Source organism: Arachis ipaensis, chromosome B5 (genome assembly GCF_059453495.1).
Source record: "Arachis ipaensis isolate K30076 ecotype BB chromosome B5, ASM5945349v1, whole genome shotgun sequence".
Lineage (NCBI taxonomy): Eukaryota > Viridiplantae > Streptophyta > Magnoliopsida > Fabales > Fabaceae > Arachis > Arachis ipaensis.
Window position 1 is genome coordinate 16,369,814 of NC_142440.1, and position 11,824 is coordinate 16,381,637.

The 11,824-nt window shown below is 34.9% G+C and overlaps 1 protein-coding gene and 1 long non-coding RNA gene across 2 annotated transcripts; one reads left to right on the top strand and one right to left on the bottom strand.

The window, feature by feature from the left end:
- Positions 1 to 563: 563 nt before the first annotated feature.
- LOC107643088 (uncharacterized) lies at positions 564 to 5,707 on the top strand. Its single transcript, XR_001620758.3, has 4 exons — positions 564 to 660; positions 1,078 to 1,221; positions 1,469 to 3,588; positions 5,267 to 5,707. It is a non-coding gene; the product is annotated as an uncharacterized LOC107643088 (long non-coding RNA).
- A 3,196-nt stretch (positions 5,708 to 8,903) lies between these two features.
- LOC110262757 (uncharacterized) lies at positions 8,904 to 9,520 on the bottom strand. Its single transcript, XM_088487708.1, has 2 exons — positions 9,190 to 9,520; positions 8,904 to 9,118 (listed from the first exon to the last, which is right to left on the bottom strand). The coding sequence occupies exons 1-2, from the start codon at positions 9,518 to 9,520 to the stop codon at positions 8,904 to 8,906; spliced, it is 546 nt and encodes a 181-aa protein (XP_088343834.1).
- Between the last annotated feature and the right edge of the window lie 2,304 nt (positions 9,521 to 11,824).

Genomic DNA, 11,824 nt, shown 5'->3' on the forward strand with positions numbered 1-11,824 from the left:
TGTGGCGATTTTCAGAAAATTGCCGTAATAACCAGAATGGCACCTAGAATTACGTTACTTTCTGAAACCGCCGTTCTTGATAATAATGGCGGTTCAAACTGTCATAAATGAAAAAAACCATCGTTTTTACCAGATTTTTTTATAGTGCATGCATTGGCCTTTGTTCCCTTTTTTTTTTTTAAATTTAAACATGATTTTCAATTTGTTGTTCAAATTTCTTATTCTTCCTATAAGTAGTTCTCAATTATCCTCATTCTCTTGTCCGTTCACGTTTTGATATTTAATGCATCACAAAACGGAAGAAAGGTTATTATATTTTTATTATATTTTCTTAAAAAATGATCTTAATATCCCATTTCTCAAAAGAAGGGTTTGATTTGAAAGGATACCATATGTGTATGATCTTATTTTTGTTTTTTTAGTATTTTACTTTTTGATTTCTTTAAATTTATTTTCAGATTCACTTTTTATTTTTGTTGAGCTTTGGCCAATGCTTGATTCGGTTTTCTTTTTTGCATTGTCCATTCCTTTGGGATGGTACCATTTAATTATTTCAATTGTACAGGATATCAAGGATATGAAGAAGAGGTCGAAGAAGATTGAGAAGAAAACTAGCTCCCTTCAAGAAATGGAACATTTATAATGAAGACCTTGATAGATGTATGTATTCTCTTCAAAATTAATAAATCTCTTTCTGTCACAATCAAACCTTATAGAATAGTTTATTAGAATAAAAGAAACCTATAGCTAAATTACATGTATGAATGAAATCCCACTTTTCATTAACTTTGAATTTGTTGATGCTAAGTTTTTAGTATGCAACTCCCGTAGCATGTTTCTTTAAAATGGAACATTTAAATTTGATTGCTAAATTATTTAGACCTTGATAGATGTACATGAGAAAAATACGTGCAATACGTTAATTTGCCATCTCTCTCTAGAACTTTGTAGGAATTTTTTTTTAGTATTTAATTAAGTACAGTCTTTTCCATGAGAAAGAGAATAGTTATAAAATTTTGCATTGGTATGTATATTTATTTTTATTTCTACTTTTTTTATGCCCTTTTTTCCATTCAGGTGAATGATAGGTATAATTGAAACTTCTTATTGGATGAAGATGGTGATATCATACATATTGATCTTGGCTTCATGCTTTCCAACTCACCTGCTGGTGTTAATTTTAAAAGTGCGCTTTTCAAGTTAATCCAAAAGCTTTTTGAGGTAAACTTAGACTATATCTGTTTGAGACTTTGAGATAAACTTTTTTGTGAAATTAAGGTTTTAAATTGTTGGATAATTGCATACTGACAGTGATGGCCAAAACTCAAGAATTTTAGTAACTTAATTTATTGGATTAGTTTTTTAATCAAGAGTTTGAGTGTATTATATAGCAAAATGTTAGAATTTTTATTTCTGTCATCTTTTTTTTCTTCTTATGTTTAATGTTCATATTCATTGTGTTACCCAGATTGGGTGCCGGTGGTACAGCTGGGCTGGGGATGCTGCTAAAGGGGAAGCTACGCGTGATAATACAGGAGGGAGAGACGATATTGTTGCTTTGGTACAAAGATAAGGTCTTTGCAATTGAGAATCGCTCTCCTGCTAAAAGCACTTACAGTGAGGGTTTGCTCAATGGGAACTCACTACCAAGCTCTCCCAGGCTAGGCTTCTATCTTTTTTTTCTTTATGTTCATACACTATTCAATTATATTTAATTTAGGGCTTTTGCCTAATTATAGTAAATTGCTTAGTAATTGCTGCTATTAAATGTGTGAAGTTGGTTAGCTATATTTCTTGAGAATTTCACTTCATTATTTTCACTTGGGATTGATTAATTGTGAATTAAGATTTAAATATAACTCAATTCCTTTCGATGGGCAAATAAAAGCAAATCAAAGAATGAGGTCTGATTTGATGATGAAATTGTTGTTGAACACGTGTCTATATATCTGAAGTCAAATAAAAGATTCAATTCATGATGAAGTTATTCCAAACCAATTAATTCAAATTAAATCGGTTACATAATTTCTTAGTTTTCCAAACTAATAATGGTTTAACTAATAACAGAAGTAATGTTAGGTTCTTGTTTCTAGGTTGAATTGAATTGAAATAAGGATTTTAGCAACGGTAAAAAATCGTCGCCATAGATCGAAAAACCGTTTCTAAAATTTTAGGCAACGCTTTGGCAACAGTTTTTGACCTATAGTATATGCGGCCATTGCCAATACTCATAGGCAACAGTTTTTTACCTAAGGCAACGGCAACTAAAAAAACCGTTGCCATAGTTACTGGCATAGACAACGTTTTGACAATAATTTTTAAAGAACGGTTTAGAACCGTTACTGGATAGACAACGGTTTAAAACCATAACTGGATAGGTAACGGTTTTAAGCTGTTGTAGTTTTGTTATTCACAAAGACAATAGTTTAAAAACATTGCCTTTGGTGTTGTTTTTTTCGCAATGGTTTTAATACCATTGCCATTTTGTAGCTGTCTTTGACAACGATTTTAACAACATTGTCTTTGCAACTTTTGACAACGATATTTTTGTAGTTATATATTGCTTTATTTAGAATAGTTTTCTCATGTTGCATTAAAATTAATATTTTAACTATTTTTTAGTGTCAATAGATTAATATTCCAACCATTTGAATCAAATCACTAAAAAAATAATTGAACATTTGATTTATAACATATTCTATAAGATTCATACATGTTTGTAACCTATAAAAAAAAGATTTTAGAAGTCAAATAAACTTAGATACTTTAAAATCACATAATAAGAGTCTAAGTCATAACAATATCTAATCATAAACAAAAGAGATTTGATATATTATAATAGCAAATAGACTCCCCATCATCTCCACAAATTGGTGATTTTTACTCTCTAGTGTTTGATCTTATAATGTGTGATTAAATTCTTCCTCACCTTCATCATGATTTTCCTATGAACAAAAAAATTAGCAAATTAAATATAATGCTAAGCCTACTGCTAATAATGCTTACTAATAGAGAGAATGGACGAGGGAAAGAAAGATAACTGCTAGTGATTTTTCTTATGTATTTTCTTATTAATAGCTAGGTCATAATAGCTTATTAATTTGGTCAAGCAAATTAATAATCTCATTTAAATATAATACAAGAAGAAACAAAATACCAAAGAAAAGACAAGTAAAACCATCATTTGAGATTGTATATTATGTCTAAAGAGGCTACCATTGACAATTATTCTTGTGCTTCAGTTCAGTTGTGTTGATCAAGTGATGAATCCACATTTTATGGTATTTATTTGTTCTATTTGGGTGGATTTTATCAACTTTTCTTGCACTTATCCATTGAAATATTTGCACTTATCCACATTTCTCTTATCAACTTTTATTTGCATCTTACTATCCTATCTTCTATCTTTCATGAGTGATCCACCATAAACAACAAGGGAAGCGGGAGAAAGGGCATACAGCAGCCGATTGATCCACCAGCTGAAGGTGGAAATCCGAAGTCGCTACACCCCCTAGTTCACCTTTGAGTGCACGGAGGACCGTACAAACCTTTAAGTGTGGGGAGGTCGTCACCGATCAACAACCTTGGGTGACAAACTCTAATCCTAACACTTTCATCTTCTTTTTTGAATTCTTACTTGCATTTTCTCTTCTTAGTTTGTATATATCTTAGAGCTTTAATTACATTCTCTCTTAGTTTATTGCATGTCTTTGCATACATATAATAAGCTTAGTTAATATAATGAAAATTTTCTAAGAAAAACATTCTTGATAGGGCATGCACATCCTAATTTATTTGAGTTGGTATTTGTTTGATTGAAACTTGCTTGAAATATATTGTGGAACATGTTTTTGAGTTATGAACACATAAGCATGTGAGTTTTTGAGCCTAATTGTGTGGTTACACCATATAACCACTATTTTCATTCTTGTGTGTGTGTTATTCTCTTTTTATGATTGCAATCTTTGATTTGTTTGATTCTTTATGTCCATTGTTTGATGTATTTATACATTTACATGATTGATGCCTTCTTTTCATATAGCTCACTTACCCAAATAGCCTACCCTTTTATCTTCCTTTGTTAACCAACTTTGAGCCTATTTCAATCCCCTCTTGTTCTTAAAGTTAGCACATTACTAGCCTTAAAGTGAAAAATAAATAAATGTCCCTTATTTGGATCTTTGATTAGCTTAGGCTAGTGAGAGTGTATATCATCTAAGTGTGGGGAAGTTTGGGAACTTTGGTTGAGATAAAAGTGAAATTTTTGTACTTTGTTGAAAATCTTGGGAATTGGGTACATACTCATGTATCAAATGCTTAAACCATATGCATTAACACCTTTGTATATATTTTAGTTTGAAAAAAAAAGGAAGAATATAATAAAAAGGGGACAAAATACCCCAAAGTAGAATAACAATAACAATGCATATGAGTTGTGATTGAAAAAGAAAATGCATGAGTATGTAAGAAAAGTGAAAAATGGGTAGTTAGGTTTACTTTGAGTTGTATAGGTTGTTAAGTAGGTTTGGTGAGAGCTTAAGTTAGTCAAACATTCAAATTTAAAGCTCACTTGACCATATATATATATAACCTTACCTTTACCTAGCCCCATTACAACCTATGGAAAGCCCTCATGTTATTTGTATGCATACATTGAATAATTGTTGATTGTTAGATGAAAGACAAATCTTAGAAAGCATGATTAGAAGAAAAATGAGTGAATTGACCCTATACACTTGAGTGATTAGAGCGGATACACATCCGGTAAGGGTTTCATTACTCGATTACATGTTTTCACCTATGCTTAATTCCTTTCTTGCAAGTTGTTAATTCTTTTCAATAACTCTAATCAATTATAGATTTGACTTGGTTAAGATTACTTTAGCCCTTATGTTCATATATACTTTCTTGGAAATTGATTTATTTTGACTAAGTAGTTGCATTCATGTAGATAGATTGCATGTAGGTAGTTTACTTGCATTGAATAAATATAATACCCTTTATTTCCTTCTTGAGTATAGCATGAGGACATGCTATTGTTTAAGTGTGGGGATGTGATGAATCTACATTTCATGGTATTTATTTGCTCTATTTGGGTGGATTTCATCAAATTTTCTTGCACTTATCCATTGAAATAGCATAGTTTCATGATTTCTTCCTAAAATGTGCTTGAAAATGAAAACATGCTCTTTAGGCCTTTTAATTGCTAAATTTTATTCACTTTAATCTCATTTGATGCCTTGATGCATTTGCTAAGTGATTTCAGATTTCCAAGGCAAGTATGGGTTGAAGAAGTGAGAAAAAAAGAGCATGCAAAAGGGAAGAAACCATAAAGAAATGGAGTTTGGAAGTTCAGTGATCTGTGCGTGTGCACAAGCAACGCGTGCGCACGCACAAGTGCGAGCTCGGCGACGCGTACGCGTGACCCGAGTCACGTGAGCTCATTAATTACAAATCGCTGGGGGCGAATTATGGGCCTCCAAAACCCAACCCAACTGATTTCTGAAGCTATTTCAACCCCAATTCAAGTGGAAGCAAGGGGGGCAATTAGGTTTAGCTTTTACATGTTCTTCTCTTAGTTTCTAGAGAGAGAAGCTCCCCCCTCTCTCTAGAATTAGGTTAGGTTTAGTTAATTTCTCTTTAATTTCTGTCTTTAATTCTTGTCTTAATGTAGTTTTATTTATGTTTCCTTGCTTTATTGTCTTAATTCTTCTTCTTCATTTCTCTTTTATGTCATTTTTTATTTTATGAACACTCTTGTACTTCTTTAATTTCTATTAATGTAATTTATGTTTTATGTTCATTTAATGCTTCCTTTAGTTGTTATTATCATTTTCTTGCTTTTGGTAGTTAGATTTTATTTTTAATGCATTTTAATATTATTTTATTCTTATGCATACCAAGTGTTTGACAAAATACTTGGCTTAGTTTTTACATAGTTTTTCTTCACTCTTGGCTTGGTATTGAGGACTTTGGTGCTCCTTGAGTCATTGATGTCTATTCTTGTTTAATACATTAGAGTAGTTAGTTGATTTGGTTTCCCTTGACTCTAAGTGACCCATTAATAGTGTTGACTAGGACTTAGGGATTGGAATCAACTATGCCTATTTGACTTATCCTCGATATAGGGTTAACTAAGTAGGATTAACTCTTCATAATCATCATGTGTTTGTGGTCAATGGCTAGGATAGGTAACCTTAGCTCTCAATTACTTGCCAAGAGGTTTCTTGTAACACCCTAACTACCAAAGCTCACGCTTTCGGCTGCGCGCCTTTGATAGCTCGGACATTACGACGACTTCTATATTATTTATTACTAAAATATGAGCCTGATTAAAGCTTTAAACCGCAATACCGCTCCCAAAAATTCTTTCGTTCGATAACGTACATCCATAAATACCATACAACGTACAAAAACTCATAAAGAGTACATCCATATATATACATACATATATATAAGTAATACTACAAACATAATCCAATACAATTCCTATCCCTCTTACAGATTATATCAAGATAAAGGCGAGGGTACAATAAACCATAACTAAAACAATACAGAGCATTATGACAACAATTAAATAAGCCCTTCAAAGCGGTTTATCTAAGCGAAACCAAAATAGCCTTTCATATTTTATTCCAAACCAGAAACACAAAATCGAAATCAACCATCAGTTCATCTCATTCCAACCACGGCCCTAGGCCCAAACAATCCAACCAACAACCAATCACCACAATCCAACAGAGTCCCAGATGCAAACACAGATAGGAAGTTCAAGCACAAACAAACAGTTATTACAAGTAAAACAGTTAGCAATTAATCACATAGGCAAACCAAGTATAATATGCACACCCAACCAATGTCACACAAATGCATATGATGCATGCCTGTCCCTAGTGGCTGATGATATCATCTGTCGGTTATAGAGCCAACCCGACAAGTCCTGGTAGCTAACCATTGGACTGTCCCTCTGTCGTGCATCCCCAACTCGAGTTATACTCATCATAAACTTGATCATAATCATGATCCATATCCATCACCCTCACTGGTGAATATTTATCCATCACCATCACTGGTGAATATTTATGGGGGCGAGCTCATCCGGGCCTTTCACAGTGCCCGGCCACACTTACGACATTGGGTTAACAGAGCTTCGAGTCTCAACCTGGAGCACATGGTGGCTAGCCATTGCTACTACCCAGGGAAACCCTCATCTCCAATAGTGGAAGTGCAAAAATCACAACTTATCAATGTCTCAGCATAATTGCTTTCATTCTCAATCATGGATCAACATCCATCTCAGCCATCCGGCTCACGGTTCAATCCAGAACCAGCCAATATTCATATCATACACAGCCATTCCGGCTCACGGTTCAATCCAGAACCAATCAATATGTATAAACATACACAGCCATTCCGGCTCTCAACAAAACAGCACTTCCACATTCAAAATCATCAAGTTCATGAAATCGGCATTTAAGCCATAAATTATTTTCTCAATTCATTTCACTTTGAAATCAAGTTTCAACTCTTTTCAGCCTTGGCTTTAATGATCTCATTTCTCAAATCATCTCAGGCTCATAAGCCACTTTAACTCAAGGTAAATTCCCCTTTTAAAATAATGCCACTCTCGGCATCCTCTTTCCAAAACTTCCATCATCATGGCAAGTTAAAAGCCTCTTTGAGATATTCAAAAATCACCCATCCAACAATGGGATTTTATAACAAAAGTTTCTCGGCAGAGTCCCAAGTCTTTAGGGAAGGTCAACCTATATCAATTCCTTAAAATTCATTGAAACTCTTAAAATCATGGATTCTCGGTTCAAGTAAATAAAACTGAATTTATTATGAAACCGACCATACAAAATCTCAAGTTCCAACCCGGTCCAAAAATCAACTCATTTGAAAAGGAACCGGTTCATTTGAATCAAACCACTTTCAGATTTCTTTTTGGAACCCATTTTTCTAACCCTTCCAAAATGCCTCAAACTTAATTACTCAATCAAAAGTCTAGATTCCTTTGAAACCACTAAAAGCTCCTTTTTATATTGAAATCAATATTAGAGCATCATTTTTTTCCTTCAGTGATTCAAACGGTAAAAATAGTTCATTTCTAAATAAGTCAAACTCAAGGCATAAAGTTTACTAAATAAATTAAGCTTGAAAATATAATTATTCTCTTAATAAATCAAATAATACAACTTCTCAAATCCAATCCTTTCTAAATAACTTTTCAAACAAGACTAGGATTTTGTAGAAATTTCGGCAGCACCTCCCCTAAAACTTGGACTTTTGCCACCCGGTTCGGGTCCCAACTAAACCGTTTCTCATTCCTTTTCAACAGCTCAAAACCAGAAATCAATTCAAAGCAAGCTAAATCCAACAGTTGCCTCAGTGGCATATCTCAAGAAAATCATTTCAAAATCAACTCAATATCAACCGATTTAACTCATTTTCAAAGCTTTAAAGAAACGGTTCAGTAACAAATCATTTGTCCAAGATCAAGTCAAGTAAAGTAAACCGGGCTGAATTCAAAAGTGCATTCGACATTTCACATCATCAAATAATCGACTCAAATCAAATCAATCCTCAACGGATTAAACTCAGATTTTAAACCTTTAAAGAATCACTTCAAAACATTACATTTCACAAGGCCGCACAATAATTCAGCCAAACCAACATCCATAGTCATTCGAGTCAATCAAATAGTACATAAGGCAGATACAATCACCAAATACACAATATCTCACATCAGTACCCATATGTAATAATTCCCAATATACAAAATATAGTTTTCGGAAAGCGCCCCTACCTCAAAACGCAAATCCATAACTCAAACACGTCACAGAGTCCTTTCCGCCTCAACCCGAACTGACGGCAACTAAAACCTCAGCTCCCAGTCACGTTCACAACAACCATCGCAACACTATTCGCAACATGTAATAATCAGGACTCGACCCCACGTTATCAAAACTCATATTCATTAACCGAACACAACGTAATACTAACGCGTGGCTTTTCGAAACATAATTTCTTACCGGAATAACAACACGAAGCAGTTCCGATTTCGAACCGGCGGCAGCAACAGCTCCGGCGACGGCCAGAAACTCCGGTGGATCAACTAGAAAAATCGCACCGCATCAAAACCATCTCGAAAACCAAAAAGGCAGAAACCTCAAATAAAACCCTTACCGGCAAACTTTTCCGGCGACGGCAGGAGTAGCCAGAAGCTCCGGCGGTGGTCCCGGGAGTCGCAGAACCACTCCTGGCGACCAGAACCCTTTTCTGATGGCGGCAGTTCCGACCGAGGCGGCGCCGGTGATGCGATCGGGGGCCAGGCACGGTGTTTGGGTTCCCAGCACACCTTCAGATCTCTCTGTCTCTCCTGCTCGGCGTGACTGAACGGCCTTCCTTTCAACGGCGCACCGGCGGCGAACCCTAGCAGTGGCGGAGGTAGGTGGCAGTTTCTGACGGCCATGGAAGTTCCAGCACCGTCGCGGGTGGTCTTCCCCCTCTCTCCCATCGGGTCATCTCTGACAATAGCGGCACAATCATCGGCAAAAGCTCAACGGGACAGCGACGGCGCGAGCTTGGCGGCAGTGAGGCGTGGGTCGATCTCCTTGGTTCGCGAGCTCTCTCTCTTTTGCGACGAGAAGGCAGCGACGGCCCAGCATCCTCACGCGCGGCGGCACAGCGATGGCTCCACGGGACAGCGATGGCACGATTGGGTACCTCGCGGCGAGGCATGGCATGGTGGCGGCAGTGCCATGGCGCAGCGGACAGCTCCCCCTCCAGCTCGACGGCGACGAGACGCGCCTCCCTCTCTCCCCACGCAGCGAACTCCTCTCCTTCTCCCTCAATTTTGTTTCTTCCTTCCTTCATCTTGCAGCTGCTGCTGCGGTAGTTTTTGGTTTGAGGAAAGGAGGAAGCAAAATTGCGTTGCTGCTGCTAGGTTGGGTGAGGAGGAAACCGAGTCGGGTACGGGTTATTGGGTTAGGGTTTCATTTTGAAAATTAGGGTTAAGGGCATTAGGGTAATTTCACATAAAATTGGGAATAATATAGTAATTGAAACCCAAATTAAATCCAACACTATTTGTACATAGAAAATACTATTTGCTCATCAATTTCACAAATTATTTTCAATAAAATGCCCAAATCTAAAAATTAGAAATAGTATACTTAATTTCTTCATTTTCCAAAATAGCAGTAATAATATTTAAAATATTACTTATCTAATTCAAATCATATAAAATCCTTATTATTTCATAATTATCAACCTTATACTTTAAATATAGAAAATAGCCCAATAATTATAAAATTGGATAATAATCATAACTTATCTCAAATCCAATAAATCAAAACTTGCCTTAATTATCTTTAATAAAATAATCTCTGAAATTAAGGCTATAAATAACTGTAGGATTTGAGACTTGATCATAATAAGATTTTTTTCAAATATTCTGGGTCTTACATTTCTTGCATTTTAATTTTCCTTGCTTTGACTTTTATTGCTTTGAATTTTAGTTTCTTGCATGCTTGTTTCATTCCTTGCTTTTCTTGTATGTTTAGTTTTCACACTCTTGGTTGAGAAATTGGGTGTTTGGGTGAAATTGAGTTGTGGATGTCCATTCCGCATTGTGTGAGAATTATTTATTGGTTTGGTTTTCCTTGACTCTAAGTGACCCACTAGTGTTGACTAGGACTTAGGGATTGGAATCAATTATGCCCTTTTGACTTATCCTCGATGTTAGGATAGACTAATTGGGATTAATTCACACACAATTACCATGTTTGTGATCCACAACTAGGATAAGAATCCTCAATCCCCCAATTCTCACCAAGAGCTCTTTTTAGTATTTAAATTCCATTTTCATTGCCTTTACTTGCTTTCCATTTAATTCATTGCATGTCTTTTTATTTTATTGCACTTTAAATTTCTTGCCAATTGTTACCATCCAACCCCTATTTCCCTCGTAGCCAATAATATGACATTTCATTGCAACTCCTAAGGAAGAACGACTCGAGGTTTAATTACTCTCGGTTATTTTAATTTGAATTTGACATTTGAATAAGAGAATTCATTGTTGGTTTGGACTATGCTACTAACGAATTGATTCTTGATTCTAAATCGACAATAAATCTCTCTCTTATCATCAAGCAAGATGGAAGGTTTGTTACTAATAAACCATCATTTAATTCCATAGAAAAAGTTAAATATAAAATGATTTTGACTTCCTGATATATATGGTCCATAAGCAAATTGTTAAGCCTTAAAAAAACTTTAGAATAATGAATTCAATATAATTCAGTATATAAGTAAATGTCATATCAATATGAAACTTTTAATTCTTCAAGAGATGAGTTGCCAACAAGTTGCACATGAAAACAAGCTAAGCTAAATTAAAAAATACAACCCATAAGACAGGTGTTCAAGTTAGGAGTTGCTTTGGATAGTCTAAAGAAATATCTAAAGGAATAAATGCAAACAAGAACATTAATAAATAATGGACAAACTGAGTTTGTATAATATTGTAATTACTTATTTAGAATTTTTAAAGATGTAACATTACTTTGGCTATAAGTGAGCAAAAACTGACAATAACAACATTAAAGTTGAAGAATTATACATTGAAACTTTACAAATCACCCGAAAGTAATACAAACAAAAGAAATAATGACCAGAAAAGGTAAGACTTCCCAACCCAGTAAGAACAATATTCGTACAAAACTAAACAAGAAAACACAAACTTATTTGAAAAATCAACATGGAAAAATAATTTATTTATTTTGGGGAAGGTTTACCTCACCTATTGCTCTTTTCAAAC